The sequence below is a fragment of the Podarcis pityusensis genome (genome assembly GCF_964106645.2).
Source record: "Podarcis pityusensis genome assembly, chromosome: 4".
NCBI classification, from domain to species: Eukaryota; Metazoa; Chordata; class Lepidosauria; order Squamata; family Lacertidae; genus Podarcis; species Podarcis pityusensis.
Genome location: NC_138027.1, coordinates 47154352 through 47172207, shown reverse-complemented (window position 1 = coordinate 47172207; position 17856 = coordinate 47154352). Strand labels below are relative to the sequence as shown.

At 39.2% G+C, this 17856-nt stretch overlaps 1 protein-coding gene across 3 annotated transcripts in view; it reads left to right on the top strand.

Moving 5' to 3' along the window:
- SAMSN1 (SAM domain, SH3 domain and nuclear localization signals 1) overlaps window positions 1-17856 on the top strand; it is a 74211-nt gene that overhangs the window by 21343 nt on the left and 35012 nt on the right. Inside the window, exons 7-9 of one of the 3 annotated variants that reach the window (XM_081004350.1) lie at window positions 48-110; window positions 4983-5109; window positions 5694-6073. In XM_081004350.1, coding sequence (XP_080860476.1) covers window positions 48-110; window positions 4983-5109; window positions 5694-6073 — 570 coding nt within the window. Of the gene's footprint in view, window positions 1-47; window positions 111-4982; window positions 5110-5693; window positions 6074-13689; window positions 13860-16233; window positions 16291-17856 lie in introns of those variants that run through there. The other 2 variants (XM_081004351.1, XM_081004352.1) reach the window with 2 other exon arrangements.

The window sequence follows — 17856 nt, the reverse complement described above, 5'->3', positions numbered from 1 at the left end:
GTTGCAATTCCTGTTGTTGACATTTTGTTTACCCTTTTGTGGCCAAGGTAATGACATTTGAACAGTGGATTCCACCTCAGAACCATGTCCCAAGTGCATCCAGTGATACAGTAAGAGAGATTCCACAATTTATATTCCTTTTTCGTTTTGGCTGAATTATACATTGGCTGCAGTGTTTTGAAAAGCCTTCTTTGGCTTTTCAACATTATAGAAGCAAAACCTTTTAGATCTATGTCTTTGTGCCCTCACACTGATTTGCCAGCCAGAGTTGAGTGTGCCGCAATAGTATTTGTGCCTGTGGAGATTTTAGGAGATCAGGTTGCCCCCATTTCGCCTTATCTACAAGGACTCTGATAAGAAAAAAGTTTAGTAAAAATTTGTGCTAGTCGAATGCTGATCAATGTAGCTAACTGGTAGCATCAGGACAACTAAGATAATGCAGTGTTAGATTATGGAGAGAAAGATGGAGAGCTGAATTAAGCCTAGAAGCCCCATACCTGACACTCCCCAATTTTGACCAAAACACAGCCCTGCACCCTTCTAGATGAATGAAGAACCAGGCAGAAAATCAGGCAGAGGGCCTTCTCAGTAGTGGTGCCTGTACTGTGGAACACCCTTCCATCAGATGTCAAGGAAATAAACAACTATCCGACTTTTAGAAGACATGTGAAGGCAGCCCTGTTTAGGGAAGTTTTAATGTTTAATGTTTTATTATGATTTTAATATTCTGTTGGGAGCTGCCCAGAGTGGCTGGGGAAACCCAGTCAGACAGACAGGGTATAAATATATTATTATTATTATTATTATTATTATTATTATTATTATTATGGCAGCACAGGGGCTGCCATGAAAGATCAGTATGCCCCATTTGCTTCCCTGTACTTCTCTCCACTAAGGTGAAGTACAAACAATGAAGTCTTAAAGTATATTCTCCATAACTGTGTGCTTTCTGGCACTATTCAGGTTAGGAATATAGAAAGGGGCCTTATTCCAGACCACACTATCTGCCTTTCTGGCTCAAGACTGACCAGCAGCTCTTCCAAATCTCAGACCATGAGTAAATGATATCCGTATGGGTTTAGCATAGATCATATATTGTATGATTGTGACCCATTCATATAGGCACATGCTTGAGTGACTCAAAAGAAAGACAGGAATAGGTTTATTTGTCCCAGATATAAATATATTTAATTTTTATTCATTCATTTTCATATGCAACCTCCCTCCTTCCTGTTCAAGTAGTTGATATTTCCCCTACCCCCACATAGCAGTGTGATGCTCTGAAACTGTTTCAGATCCTGTTTCTGATAAGTTGCTGTGGTCATAAAGCCCCAGAACATTTGGTGCTTATCCTTAATCAAAGCAAAAAAGAAAACTCCAAAGCTTTCATTAACACAGTTTGCATCAGTAAAATATAACTACTGCATTTATTGTTCTGCTTACATGACTTTTGCTAACATAAAACTCTCCCCCTCTCCACAGTAACTGCTTTTAAAACAAAGAGGATTACACTTCATCCATTAGCAAAATTGTTTGAGTAGATTATATTCCCATTTTACTTTGAGACGCTCAACCATCCACCCCTCAAATAAAATACAAGTTCAGACCTCGGTTATTCTCAGTTAATAATTAGAGTTGGACACGTTGTCTGCTAAACAATCCGCTTGACTTGGGTAGGTTTGCTTCTGGCTAAAATGCGATGATTTCTGTGTTGTCAGCTAAGAAGCCATTTCACTGATAATTATCCCCATTGCTTTTTGGTGGAGTGGTACCCACCAAAGTACTGCACAGTGGCTTGAATCTATTTGCTGCATGAACAGATGGAACATCCATTAATGGCAGGACTCCAGCTGCTCAGGAAAGGACCCCTTCTGCATTTAAGTCTCATTCTGTGAATGGAATGGCATTATAATCTCAAGCGTGTCTGACCCAACCAAGTGGCTTTGATATTTTAAATGAACATGCAACTTCCCCCAGATGCAGACTTTTGCAACTCTTGTTAAGATGACTGTGAATGAAATTAGATTTTCTATTCCAATTCCACACACTCAAACATAACTTGAGTTGCGTCAACATGCACCAGCTGAGGATGGCATCAAATAAAATTAAATCCAATGCAAAACTATAGACTGCTTTTTATCTTTCAAATAGAGTTCTGATGAAAAGTTCTCAGATATGTAAAATCATTTTTATATTTCAGGGGGTCACGCTTGGTTCAGCATATTCAATAATGTTATATTGCATCTCAGGATCCTATTATTTTGTAATCTCTTCTCCATTATATTTTCCCTATTCTACAAACCTGCCAGTTCCTCATATGATTTGTGTACTCTGAAATCTATGGTTAGGTTGAAGAACCATTTGTTTCAGAACTCTTCCATCAGCTTACTCAAAAATGTAGTGTATTACATATTTATTCTAGTAAATTATCATATTCCTAGCGTAAGGTACTCTGTGAAAATACCCTTTTCACAGAGCCTAGTAATGGTATTCCACACATTTGTAACAGAAATGTTGTTGTTGTTGTTTAGTCGTGTCCGACTCTTCGTGACCCCATGGACCAGAGCACGCCAGGCACATGCCTGTTGTCTTTGTCCATGGAGTTTTCTTGGCAGGGATACTGGAGTGGCTTGCTGGTTCCTCCTCCAGGTAGATCATGTTTGGTCAAAACTCTCCACTATGACCTGTCCGTCTTGGGTGGCCCTGCATGGCATAGCTCATAGCTTCTCTGAGTTATTCAAGCCCCTTCGCTACAGCAAGGTAATGATCCATGAAGGAGTGTAACAAAAATACTAGTACTTAAAGGGACTACAATCCAACGGTTGATAAGCACAAAATAGCTGCCAAATGGAAACACGTTAGTTGCCCTATAACCTGAGTTATTGAATCATTAAAAAAAAACAGAAACAGAGAATTCATAAAATACAATCACATGTATACTTAAAAAAACACACAAAAACCCAGCAGCCTAAACCTGGTTCCAGAGCACCGAAATAACGTAACAGAGCAAAAACACATCCATCCTAACCACCATAGAAACAGACTCCAAAGTGTAACGATCAATGTTTTAAGTATTAAGGTAAAGTCAAGGGAGAATAAAGAAGACTTTCCTTGATGACAGCAAAATATTAATGAATGTGCTAGGCAAGCTTTGCTGGGGAGAATGTTCAATAACTAGGAGGCCACCATGAAAAAGGCCCTCTCCTTTCTTGCCCTCCCTCTGAACTTCAGGTTTGGGAGACACTCATAGAAGGGGCTCTGTAGATTACCTGAGGGTTCAGGGAAGGGTATATATGAGAAAAGGCAATACGTTAGATACTGCTGGTCCCAAGCAGTGCAGGATGTTATAGGTTAAACCAAACAATATGAGTTGGACCTAGAAACAGCTTGGGAACAGACTTGGTGCACAAACTTCCTTCATACCTTTTGAAGGAGTGAGTTTTATGACAATAGAGGATGTGTTCACATTACTGCTTACTGTGGCTCCAGTGTGCTCCTACCACTGTTTTTTAAAGCCAGGTTCACATGACATTAGCCACACTCCATCTGCATCCTGTAGCTTTTAGAAAAATACTCCTCTTTGATTAGCTTTTTCTCAAACCAGCTTTCCGTTGCGTGTGAACAGTTCATGGTTCCATCGTGGTGTGAACAGTTCAGGCTGCTTTTGTGCATGTGCAAATGAAAGCATCGCTGACCTGCAGTTTGGTGCATGCAAATAAATAACTGGTTGAAGATATTTCCAGTTCTACTCTGCTATGAACAGCAGTGGAAAAAGCTACTTGAAAATGCAGCAAGAGGAAATGATCTTGCAGTGTTTTAAGCCACTAATGCAAACATAGCCACAAAAAAGAAAAATTCACCTCACCAGTGTCAAGCTGCTGCACCACAAATGGTTTAGTGTAGCACTAATGGCTATGTGCCAAGTGGTTCTGTATAACAGCCTTTACTATCTGAATTATTGCAAAAACAGCTTGTCTGGTTTGGATTTGAGATCTATTTGCAGGCATAAACAGAAAACCAATAGGACATTCCCACCCATTCTTTTTCTTATTCTATGGAAGATAGGCCTACTGGTAGCAAAAATCAATATAGCCAGTTCTGAACCAATACACCTCTGGCCACCAAATCCTAAGAACTCAAAAGTAGAGAAATAGGCATTGCCATCATACCTTGCTTCTGCACTGCTATGTCTAGCAGCTGTCAATAAGTAATAATGAATGAGTCTCACATGGCATAGCACTTCTTATGTTCTTATATACAGTGAAATACTACAAGTTCCATAATCACAGCTAGTGCATCCTTACATATTTTCCTTTCTTTTTCTTTCACAAAGAAAGAAGCTCGCAAGTTACAGTATATACTTGTGGTTGATTTAATTAATATTTTTGTAGCATCTTTGAGAACACTTCAGAGTCACTTTGTAGCTTGTAAAGAAATTACACTGTATTTCTTTGCTTCTTGGGAGAGAGGTTGCTATTAATTTTTGAAGGCCAAAGGCTGACTATCTCCACCGTAACTTCTGTCTTCTTTCAAAGCCACATACTGCTTGTAACCTGAGAAGAGGTAGTGCAGTCAATCCAGGAACACTATTATTGAGGGATCTTCAGACACATGAGAAAGACTCCTGTCTGCTGCTAGTTAGTGTAGACAATATTTGATTAGGTCAACTAGTAGTCTGATGCAGTAGAAACTATGATGTTTGGAAAGCCAGGAAAATGTGCATAGAACAAAGACTCATGGAAATTCAACCTTTTCCATGAGACTATTTTTCAAGCTGTCCTTCAAGCAATCATGCCACTATTGCATCAGTCAGCCGGCTGATTTAATTAATATTTTTTGTAGCACCTTTGAGAACACCTCAGAGTCACTTTGGAGCTTGCAAAAAAAATAAAAATAAAATACACTGTATTTCTTTGCTTCTTGGGAGAGAGGGAAACAAAAATTTCAATGTGTTTTGACCATATGTTTCTTTTCTACTCTAGGTTGCAGAATCTGATGAAAATAAAGCTGAAACAGTGGGAACTTTAAAACGGTTGCAGAAATTAGTGCAAACTAAGAAAGCCAGTATACACAGTTTGGATGACATCAAACATGTTTTGATACCTCTCAGTAAGTAAAGGGACACCTTTTGAGTCTATATATGCTTGCGCTTATTTCAGTTTTCTATGTAGGTTCAGAAAATGAGTACCAAAGTAGGTAAATTATGCAGAAAAATATTATTCCCTCATTTATTTAAATTAAATATGTCCTGGGGAGACTATAGTGTCTCCTGAGTAAGCTGAAAAAATCTATGAATTGTGAGATCAGTGGGAAGTTAGAGACTTCCTTGCTTCAACAGAATGTCTGCAAACTGGTTCAGACAATACCTCAAGAGTTAATGCAGCTCATCATGTGAAACATGCGCACTATCCCCACCTCTGCTGGCTTCACTCACCCATGTGGGGATAGACCATTCAAATGTGGCCATCTCTGCATAAAATCTTAGGTGCGTAGGTCATAATTGTGGGGTCGGTTTCCTAGATCAACTCTTACAAATATCCTATACTTTATACCAAGTGTGTGTTAGTAGTTCCACAAGTTCGGTACAGAATTGCCTGCATCCCAATATTTCTATGTGTCTTTGGGGATGGGTGGGAAGATAAAACACTGTTTCAAACCACAGTTTCATTTATTTATTTTTAAACTTTTTAAAGAACCACTGCCACAAGATGTATATGTCTCCGAAGATGAGGATGAAGCTCCAACATCATGTATGAAATTAAGCAAATCCCAGGACAAGAAAGTATTGAGAGAGAATACAAGGCGAAAGGATGAAGCTGAGACGAGAACAGGCCTTCTATCAACTTCCTTGGGCAGATCTTATACTTCCAGACTAAGCAACTTAGGAAATATTTCCATCCGTTCAGAAACTGAATTTCAACTCTGGAGTGATTGGAAACCTTTTCCTGATAACCAGCTGTGCCCCTGTGATTTCCTGATTACAAGGATAGAGGAGTGGGAAAAATGTACTTGTTGCTCTCACCAGCCCCGTCTTACTTCCTCTCTCACGGACGTTGATCTCCCAGATTCATGGGTAAGTTGCTCTCCTCCCAAATATTTAACTCAGCTATAAAGACTTGTTGGGTTACGTCTGGCAGTTATTCTAGTCTACCTGTGGCATGGCTGAAGCATCCAAAAGAATGGTGATAGAAAAATCCTGAAAGACAAATCTGATCCAAACCTGACGTTGCCTTTATTCATTCCCATAACTGTCGTGACAGATGATCCCAGTCACCTGCTCATTATAGTCTTGTCAAATTGTTAAGTAGTGCTAATATGTCTGTAGCAACTGTAGGTTTATGAAAGTTAGGTTCTGATGGTTCAGAATTTGTTCTGGAGGAACTACCCTTGTCTCAATTCAAAATGGATTCACACATCAGAGAAGGTTTGGGGGGGAGAGAGAGGGATTGAAAGGTTCATAGATTTCTCTCCTGGCTTGAATTATCATCACATGCATTGATAGTGCTGTGCATATACCCATTATCATATTGACCCTTAGGAAATTGTTGTTAGTTTTAGCTACATCCACAACATAGCACTTGAAATTCAACTAGATCTGGATGGGCAACATTAACAATGTTAAATTTCTGCAAGAAAGAATAATAAGAATTAATTTACCACCAAACAAAAGTCTACTTGGTTAGATAATCTGGTCACATTATTCACAGCAAACAACAAACGCTTAGTCAGGGCAGATGGCTTTGGGTACACACATGACACATGCAGAATGTCATTTTACATTCTGAGACACAGAATAACTTCTAGAGAGAATAGTGTTCAATTTTTGTTACACCTGAGCATTATGAGATGGACAAATTTGGATTTTGAACTGGATATTATTATTGTTTTATTAATAATATTTATTTGTTGTTGTTTTTTCAGAAAAATGACTCAAACATCAATGTAAAAACAAACATTAAAACTAAGTATAAGAATACAACTACAAAGCTCTTAGATTTCAGTATCAAAAGTGAAATCTGTTTATATTTGTGTCATTCCACCTTAGTATTCAGAATAAGGAGATCATAACATCTATTAAAGAGAAGTGGTTTTTGTCTCAGTATTTTGAAGAAAACAACCTGTTAAATCACTATGCTTTCTCATCCAGCAAAACCTTGCCTGTTGTGCGGGATGTGTTATTTGACTTCTTTCAAGGTTGGCACTTAAAATACTCTTAAGAATATGGTTCCATACTCTTGCTCCTGCTTCCTTCACTAATCTAGCCTGACAACCAATATTACTTACTGTTCCAGGCCCTTTACACTCACAACCTTTTTTTCCACCTTAGATTTTGCTAAGAGCTCACATGTATCTAAACCCAGACCGCCACAGAAGTTTAATTCTTTAAGTATATTAAGCTTAGTTTTGCATCCATGTTTAAATCATACCAGCACTTGAATATGACACTGATGCAATTGGGCTGACTGACAGACAAAAGACAGCCACAGTTGTCTTTGGTAAGGTACAGGTACGGAATAGGAACCGAAACAAAGATATTAAAAATGTAGGGAATATAAAAAATCCACTCCACTTCTCTTCCTGGTTCAATTTTTTGCCAGCTTAAGCTCCCTTGCTTAAGCAAATTTTACGTAAACAGGCCTGGTCAGACCAGGACAATGAGATTCTTTGCAAACTAGAAGACTGGCATGCCCCACTTCACACAGATGCCCAACACGTGATACAGGCTTGGAGAACATTGCTATCTACAGCAAACTATGAAATTTGTACTTTAAAAATAAATGAAAAGTTTGAATGTGCCACTCAAATTGTATATGAGGCAAAACAGTGGCAATTCAGCAGTATGACACTGACATGAAGAAATAAATTCAGTTTGAACTGATGGCCCTGGCAGAAAACAGCTTATTGATAGCGGACTCTGCTTTAGCATTAATCAGAATACATATTTGTTGATCTTGATTTTAATCAGAGATAGAAAGACAGATAACATCACGTTTGCAGCTTGAAAGGTCATCCACTACATGCTGCTTGCTCTTGGAGCTGCTTTGTAAAACAAAGGTTTAGCAGACCTCACCCTATGTGTCTGAAATATAGTCTGTTGATAATGTTGCAAATCCTCTGACTAAAGTGTGTTCGGTTTTTCTTCTTGTCAGCTCCAAAATGGCTCTCCTTCTTTCAGCTTTGTACAGATCTTTCTAATTTAAAGCTTCATCAGAATGAATTGGTAGCCCCAGCATCTCCAGTTAACATAGAAGGGCAGGGAAAGGCCTGTCTCACATCTTACATCTTGGAGAGCAAATGCCAATCCTCTAGTCTGACTTGGTATGAGGCAGTGTGAGATGTTCAGATCATACCAGTTTCTATAGTACAAAAGGAAGCAATGGCGCCTTTAGCTGATTTTTTGACTTGGGAAAGGTGAATGTAATTACTTTGATTATGGTGCCCATTCTTCCCCTTTTAAAGTCATCATTGTTAACTTCTCTGCTCTCTGATAATGATGCATTGTGGACACATTTACACATGAATATATATTACACGGTGATGTCACTTGATAACTTTCACCTGAACCATCAGTGAACCGAGTCTGCTGTGAAGTTCTATCCGTTAAATGATGTGCAGTAATTTGCATATTCTGTGTTGTGTGTCTGATAAGGCTTCTCATATTTTCAACATATCATTTAATGTTAGTCATTGAGAAGTAAGAACATAGTTATGGACTTGCCTTCATGTTGTTTGCTATGCTTATGGCATGTTAATTAATGAGAGCCAGTGTGGTGTAGTAGTTAGAGTGTCAGACTAGGACCTGGGAGACTAAGGTTCAAATCCCCACTCCGCCATGAAGCTCACTGGGTGACCTTGGGCCGGTCACTGCCCCTCAGCCGAACCTACCTCACAGAGTTGTTGTGGAGATTAAATGATGAGGGAGAGAACTGTTGAACCCTTTAGAGGAAATGATGGAATATAAATTCAACAAATAAACAAATCCTTGAGTGCTAGAAAGGTGATTGGGAAGTTTGTTGATGAATCTGGTTATCTGGATACATTTGAGTCAGTTTTGGCACCAAATCAGCCTTGGTCAACCTGATGATTGGTAGAGGACAAGTGGAGTACCTGATCTCTCGGTGGCTTTTGATACTATCAGCCATGGTAGTTTCCTGCACAGGATCTGTGAGATGGGTGTCAGAGGCACTGTTTTACAGGAGTTATGATCCTACATGCCCTGTCAGTTCCAAAGAGTGGCACTGGTGAATGCTCATTGGCCCCTTGGTGTTTGTGCTATGGGGTGCAAAAGGAGACTGTTTTGTCCCTGGTGCTATTTAACATCTTTATGAAGCAACTGGGAGCAATCATTAGGGGATATGGAGCAAAATGCCATCAGTGTGTTGAGGACGCACAGTTCTACTTATCTGTAATATCAGAGGTAGATTTAGGGGAGTGCGACTGGTTTGGCTGCATCAAACATGGAGCCTTGGGGGCACTGCAGGGGGTGACACAGCCATGATGTAGAATGGAGGGTGAGAGGCGGTGGGCACCAAATTTTGGTGCCGCACAGGGCACTGCTGAAATTTGAAACCCCCATGGTCCGCCACTAGTAACATCTTAAATAGGACTGGGTGTGCAGACTCTGGACTAGTGTCTTGCCAGTGCTGTGGACTGGACAAGGACTAATAAACTGAGTTTAAATGCTGGTAAGCATAGGGGCCACCTCCTAGGGGCTGAGATCCCTTTGGCCACCCCCACCCCTCAGTTGATGGGGATTGCCATTCAAATGATGTGTGTGCACCACATCTTGACATTGATTATGTGAGGTGGGCCTTACCTGCCCCCCCATATTTTATTCAAGCTGGTACCCCTACTGACAATATAGAGGCCCTGTGGGGCCTTATGTTTGAGAGACAGGTCAGGTATCTCCTTTTCTTCTGCCAGTGGGGAGCTTTTGTGCCTTCTATGAGTAGAAGGAGGCCTTCATTTGTGAAACAGTCAATCTTGATCCAACCCATCCAGTTTTATAATAAACCTACTAAAAGTCCCATTGGCAGCTAATTTCTTTATCTATGATGCATCACTTGTAAATGCTAATGGGCTGCAGAAAATGGAAGAGATCCATTTTACCTTGAATATATGTTCTGATCTTACACACTGAGTTTTCACTACTATTAACTACAGTATGTTTTTATAATATGGTCAGTCATATGCATGAACAACCCTGCATGTAACATTATCAAATGTGATGTTCCAGGTATTACTATCAAATCATTTCTTACATGGGAGTGCAGGAATTTTGTAACCTGTAACATACACAACTAATTGTGGTTTACTAAAAAGGACTGATCTGAGGTATTCAGGTGCCATTTATAACCATCCCTAATAGTGTGTGTGTGTGTTTCACATGCTCCCTGTTCACCTGTCCCTCTTTATGATCAATGTTGTGCAATGCATTCTTCATATTAGACCATTTGAAAATTAAAAAGATAAAACTCTCAGACTACATTAACTTTCCAGGCATTAAAATTCATTCAAGATTCCAGCTTAACTCAATTATGTGCTTGTAATATTACGAGTGTCAGTCTTTCGCTCTGTTTGGTATTTTCAACAACTAGTGCAGAGGTCAAACTTTCAAGGACAAGGAGATAATCAGGTCAGCCTTCAACCTGCTGTAATTTTTCTGATGCATGGAGAGAGGAAATAGATATGGGTGGGCACTATATCTCCTGAAATGGCCTCTTTCTACCCGTTTAACGATAAATATTCTAGCAAAGGGAAGCTCATATATTACTCTACATATGAATTCTCTTTTTATTAATCACACAGATTTTAACAGTAGGCAGAAAAGGAATTAATGTTTGAATTATCAAGGTGGTTTGATTCCCTCCTAAAGGTTTATTTGGTACTTTAAAGGTTGGAACAATGGCCAAGAGTATAACAAATGAATTTATAATTGCATGAACTTGGGTTCAATGTGCATTTCCAAATGATATGATAAATGCATTATTAGGTGTGTTGTGTTCTTGTTGCATTTATTCTCCAATAGTTTCATGTGAGTTTGGTCAGGTCTATGATGGCATTTCAGCTGCCATTACCAGACATATGAGGATGAGAGATATTTTACCCTTCCAACAATTTTATTATTGACTCTATTGCAAGAATACAAGATAGATTTAAGCATGTGAAACTACTCAAAATCTCATGAAAAAATTGATGAGAGTGAAACCTGAACATGAATTTCTGAAATGCTAGAATGGCTTTTAATAAATATAGGGTCTAATCCATAGGGAGCTTCTCCTACAATACTGTATCAAAATTAATGGACTCATGATTTAGCTCCTGCCCTGCATAGACCAAAAGAAGGCTGGATTGTGCCCATAAATGCACTTTTCTTATTCAATTGTTTAGAAGGTTTAAAAGAAAATAGTTATGAGGATACCTTATAAATACTCATCATGTTTGTAATCTTTCTTTGTTAGCTAGTCAACCCAATTTGATCAACCCATCTTGACATGATATTGCCTCCTCAGATTTGCATAAATATATACAGTGACCAGAATAACAAAATTAAATGATAACTCATCTGAAGGGTAATATATAAGCTTCAAGCTTTCTTTCTCCGGAATATTTATTGTTAACTCCAGAAAGACAGAGGCCATTTCAAAAGATATAGTACTTATCCATTATTTCTTATTCATGCATCAAATTTTACAAGGGCGGAGAGAGAGGGTATATAATTGAAGGTTAAAATATTATCTTAGCAACTGTTGATATGTATTTGGGTCTTTTGACAAAGTTTTGATTTGTTTTTAATCCATGAAGCACTGTGCTAAGAGCTGAGCAGTACACCACACACACACACACACACACACACACACACACACACACACACCTTACTGGTTTCATATATAAGACTATAGAGATATAATCTAGGAGGGCGCAATGAACACAAGAGTAGGTTCACACTCCTGTTTGGTGTTTTGGAAAGTGGCCCATTTTAGTTTGTGCTGCTTTGCCTTAGATTGATTTGTTGTTGTTGTTTAGTCGTTTAGTCGTGTCGAACTCTTCGTGACCCCATGGACCAGAGCACGCCAGGCACTCCTGTCTTTCACTGCCTCCCGCAGTTTGGTCAGACGTCCCACAGTTTGGTCAGACAGTTTGATATCAGCACCTTAATTGATATCAGCACCTTAATTTTGAAAATCTGAAGCTCTGTGCCGCTTTATTGACTTGCATCAACAAATGACTATAGCTCTGTCTCTCATACACACTTTTTTTTGACAGAAGTGAATGAAATTTGTAGGCATAGCAGGCCCTTCGATATAAAGTCTTCCAAAACTCCAGACAAATAGGTCCAAGTTATATTTTTGTTGTTTGGTGCTGGCTGATGTTGAAGTTTAACCTTTTTAAAAAAGAGAGAAAATCCTCTATGACTGTTTAAATTCCATGTTAGTTCTACTGGATCCAACTTTTACTCAAATAACTTGTAAAATTGAGGAATGTGCATGCACACATGCATGTTTTTTCTCTATTTGGGGAGGAGAGATTAGCAGGAAAAGAGGCAACAAGTGTGGGTGGTGCCCGCGGTACTCTCAGAATTCCAAATGGGTCCCAAAAGACCACTATGCTATTCTGTATAAGCTAAAATGCACCACTTTCCAAAACACAAAACATCCTTGTGGTCATTGCACCCTCCTAGATTTTATATCTCTAGAGTCTTATATATAAACCAGTGAGATAGGGGTGTGTGTTTATTACTCTAAAAACCAGTTGGCTAGAAGTACCAGGAGTAAAGCTGATTTTCATCTCATTGATATCAAATGATCTAAACTACTTCACACCAAGTGTAGGCTGCTAATGACAAATATGATTCCATTTCTGGCCAGGATGACAACCTAGGGAGGATTTTGTTTTTTAGGGATAAGATTGTTTGGCACATTTAGATGTTTTTTGTAGGAATATGCCCTGGAGCAATGGTTGCAAGAGTCATGAGCCTAGCTTCCTATGCACTTCTGAAAACCTACTCTAAAGAAAACATGTAAGAATATAAGAAGAGCCCTGCTGGATCAGACCAAGGTCATCTATCAAACAAAAGTAGTTCCTCTAGTGCAGTTCCTCTGTTGCCCACGGTGGCCAACCAGATGTTCCTGGGAATTGCACAAGGAGGCAATAGCAGTCTCTGCTTGTTTCCCTGCAACTGGTAATGCTGCAGGAGAATGGATATAAATTGTTTGTTACCCACCCTCATTAGAACATCACATACTAGGCAGTGTTTGTTCTTTTACACTTCAGCTCACTATATTTTTAATTTGTTTTGAGAGGGATGTGCCAGAAGATCATGGTTGCTGTGGTGCTTCCTAGTATGGTTGTAACACTGAAAGAAGAGAATAATAATAATCCTGCTGTTTGGGATGTTATAAATTGTTGACAAAGCTATAGAACACTGCAGGGGGTTGAGCATCCCTGACTTGTTCACCCTTCCACACAAGGCTGCTAGTATGGAAACAGTGCATCAAGCATCGTTTCTGTGGAAGCTGCCGTGAAAGAAATGTGGGGAAGAAGCTGAAGGAGCAGCGCTTGCTGAGTTATACCCAGAGCCTCTCTCTCTCTTTCTTCTTCTCATTCTGTCTTCCTTCCTCTATCTTCAGTATTTCAACCAGTCCTAGCAGAAAGCTGAGTGAAGTCACATCCTTAGCAGAATAAGGAAGTTTTATTTTGCTGATTTGAGCTCTGTGTATCATTCACACTGCTGCACTTTGGCTGAGCAAATCGAGCAACTCTGCCTTATAATGGTATTTTGATTCAATCTGAATGTTAAGATGTTGAAGAGAAAACCTTCGAATGCTTCAGATAAGGAAAAAACTCAAAAGCCAAAGGTAAGAGAATTTAGCATTTAAGAAGGAATTACATTTAGATGGAAAAACCCAAGCTGTGGTGCTCAAAATAATCTGTTATATAGTACCAAATTACAAGTTTTTGATATTCACAGCCCAGAGTTCACTGGGACTGAGGGCAGCTGGACAATGTTCATTTCTGGAGGGGGGTGGGTGGTGTTTTTTGTTTTTTTTTTGGTGAGGGTAATTTCACACAAACAGGCCCTCCCATGAAAATGAGGTGGCAAAGACCCTCTCTTCCAGGAGTAGATGTTACAGGTTTCAGACCTAAGTACCAAGCAAGCAGAGGTGTCCTTGAAATTGTCTTCAACATGCTGCCCTGAGTAATTCCCAGATTTAGGTAAGCAAATTCAAAATGAGAATTTTACAAAGGTCCCACTTAAAAGAGAAGGCCACCACCCTCAGAGGGAGTTGCACAAGTCCAAGTCTTGGTAACTGTATGCAGCCCTCATTCCCAGTCCAGTGAGGGACCTTGATTCTAAGTTATTTTTAGTTTAAAAATATGAAAGTAGCTCCTTCAGAAGTGTCATCGCCACAGTTCTACTTCTTTAATTGTGAAATGACCCTACAGGGGTCTTAGGACTAGTACTGACAAAAAGTAATGGGCATTTTATCCACAAGGATGTGTGCTCAGTTACATGACTGTGTTCAGAAACTTTGTAAATTGCTGTGTGAGGAAGTTGTCTGGGAACTAGCCATGGCTTAGACAGGAGTATCACTATGATTCCATAATTGTTGCAGATGCTTGTTTCTGTGAACCAATAATTTTGTTTTTCTGTCTTTAGTGAACTTTTTAGTTTAACAGTCAGTTGTACTTTGCTGCAAGTGTTTTTATAGTAAAGCCTAACAATGGCAGATTGTGAATGCATTTTATTTGAAGTAGCAGACGTTTGTTATTTTGGTACCCCTTTGCCTTCAGGTATAATATAATTGATCCCTCGAGAATGTTTATTGTTCAGTTCTTCATTGTTTTGGCTGCCTGTGTTTTACATTTACATTCAGAGGCAAAGATAACATATAGAAAGATATATACAGATATACAGTTATAGCTAAGACATTGAATGCATACATTTTAATTCTAAGTCGAAATTCCAATCCCACTGATGTCAGAGTTGGACATGGTAGAGTTAGATTTTTCCCATAGGAACATAAATAGCAAACTTTGGATATTTTGTTCCCAGGTTAGGACATTCAAGTAGCAAAGAGGAGCAGAGGAGAGTCTTGCCAAGAGCACAAGACAACCAAATTATTATTTTCTGCCCTTGCATTTTTATTTCTCTTCCCTCCCTTTATTTTTGGCAGAAAAAATTGCTGCATTAGTGTGAAATCATTACTTGTGAGAGGAATTGGGGAGGGGGAATATTTTGGGTTCAAAATGAATTTTCACAGTTAGATCCACTTTTTCCATTTTTTGGTAATTTATTTTTGATGGCCTTTATATCTAGCATAAAAATATTACTGGTACATCTGTTCTGACGACTGGATTGAATAATACAGATTTTCATTTTTGAAAAAAACAAAGGGTTTTGGTTGGGTCAACAAGATATTGTTTATGGATGGATTCATATTTTTTCTTATCTGGTACTCTAAGCTTTCTGTGACTGTTATTGTGTGTATGTGAATTGTAGGTGTTTGTATAAAAATGTTAATGTTTTATATGAATTTCAGATGGTATAATGTATTTATTTTCCATTTTTAAAAACACAGGTCACTTGGAAATCTTTAAGGTATCAAGTGACTAATAAATCTTATTACAAATAAGAGTATAAGACAAGGTGCTGATATTACAGCTGTAATCTGCTGTATTGCTGTAAATATTTTAATTAATTTCAAGTGGTTCAGTGAGTAAAATTTTTCGACACACATAAAACCTTTAAGTTCATGCAGTAAGTATGAACTTCCTGAGCTTCCTAAGACTGATCTTCTGATGATAAAGGGATTTTCCCAGATTGAATTACACTTTCTGCCACTTTCTGGGGAAAGAATGGATGAACTTGTACTATCAACAGTAATCTTGAACAAGTCAATATTTTCTGGGAAGATAGAATGGATAACACAATCCTCTTTTCACTAATTTAAAAGCTGATTAGGATTGTAATAAAATGGATGAATTAATAATTGGCATAAATAAGTTATTTAATCTTATATGTTTAATGATGGGCAATGGCCACCATTGGGCAGTTGCTGAGCGAACAACACTGACTATTCCTGTCAGTTGGCAATCAGAACTATGTGTACCACCTTCTAACTAGATCTGCTGACCTTGGGCACCCTGAAAGACAGTATCCCATTGTCAATGTTGAAATAAGATTCAACTGCCAGCCTGGTTGGATTCTATGGATGGAATGGGGGAAGGGATGTGATCTCGTCCTTTGCCTCAGGTAGCTGACTCTGATGGTTGCTAAGCAAGGAGGTATGATCACACTACTGGAGAGACTTTCTCTCCTTCAACTTTGTTTATTTTAGATTAATACTGTAAACTATCATACAAATGTTTTTATGTAGAAGGTAGTGGTATGAATTGATTTTTATAAAAACACATTTTCCCACACTTGGTGAATGGAATTGCAATAGTAAACCAGCCCCTACCCCTGGCCCGCCCCAATGCCTCACCTTAAAAATATATACCTTTATTCTTTAGTGGCTTTCACAGTCTCCAGTAAACTTCACCAAACAGTTGCCCATCATCGGGGGCGGAGTTGTGTTTGAAACAGCTCCATTCTACAGATATAATGTATTGACCCCTTGCAGAGGGCTGATAGGTCCAGAAATTAAATCTGGCCCCTGACGGCCACAACATTCAGTGAGAAAGAAAATATTGTCATGGACGCATTGCTTCTTAAGCCTTTCTGCAGGCTGGGAAAAGATGGTAATTTAAAAAAACCTTACATGGCTCCTTTGAGAGGAGACATGCCTCCAGACACTTCAGAAGTACATAGTATTGCCACACTTTCACAATCATTCCATCATCTAGAGTGGCTGTGTTCTGCGTTATGACTGCTCATTGAAAGTCTCTAGATGACTGGCTTTCTACAAGTTTAGAACTACTATGTGCAACATTAAATGGCCACTCCTCAGCATATTTCCCCTTCTAGTGAACCACCACTGTGGCTCACCAATGTTTGTACCCACCACCACCCATTTTCTCTACAATATTTTACTGATACCTTTTTATTATCGTAATCAATTTAATTTCATGGGAAGGAAATGACAAAATAAATGACGAATGTACCACAGGGTAGTACATTTATCTGTTATTTTGATATGATATATATATTGATAATGTTTAATGCAATGGGGACGCGGGTGGCGCTGTGGGTAAAACCTCAGTGCCTAGGACTTGCTGATCGTAAGGTCGGCGGTTCGAATCCCCGCGGCGGGGTGAGCTCCCGTCGTTCAGTCCCAGCTCCTGCCCACCTAGCAGTTCAAAAGCACCCCTAAGTGCAAGTAGATAAATAGGGACCGCTTTATAGCGGGAAGGTAAACGGCATTTCCGTGTGCGGCACTGGTGCTGGCTTGCCAGATGCCGCTTCGTCACGCTGGCCACGTGACCCGGAAGTGTCTTCGGACAGCGCCGGCTCCCGGCCTCTTGAGCGAGATGAGCGCGCAACCCTAGAGTCGGTCACGACTGGCCCGTACAGGGGGGGGGGTACCTTTAATGCAAAAGCATAGTGGTGCTAAGCCAGTGTGTCTTCCACACATTTTATACTGATTTTCACTATGTGTTTAAAAGTAGGGAACAGTGGGGAAAACCTAACTAAAATCAATTCTGCATTCGTCATACTGAATTTTGCAATTCCCCTCTAAAGAAGATTGTTACCAAACTAACCATATGGTTGGGAAACATTTAAAACATGCACCTATAGTTGCAAAGGAACTGGCAGGATTTCACAATGAACTTCCTTGCGTGCCTTCCTGGATGGTCAGGCATTGCATTCTACAAAAACTAGTAACAGTCATGCTTAGTATTTTCAATATT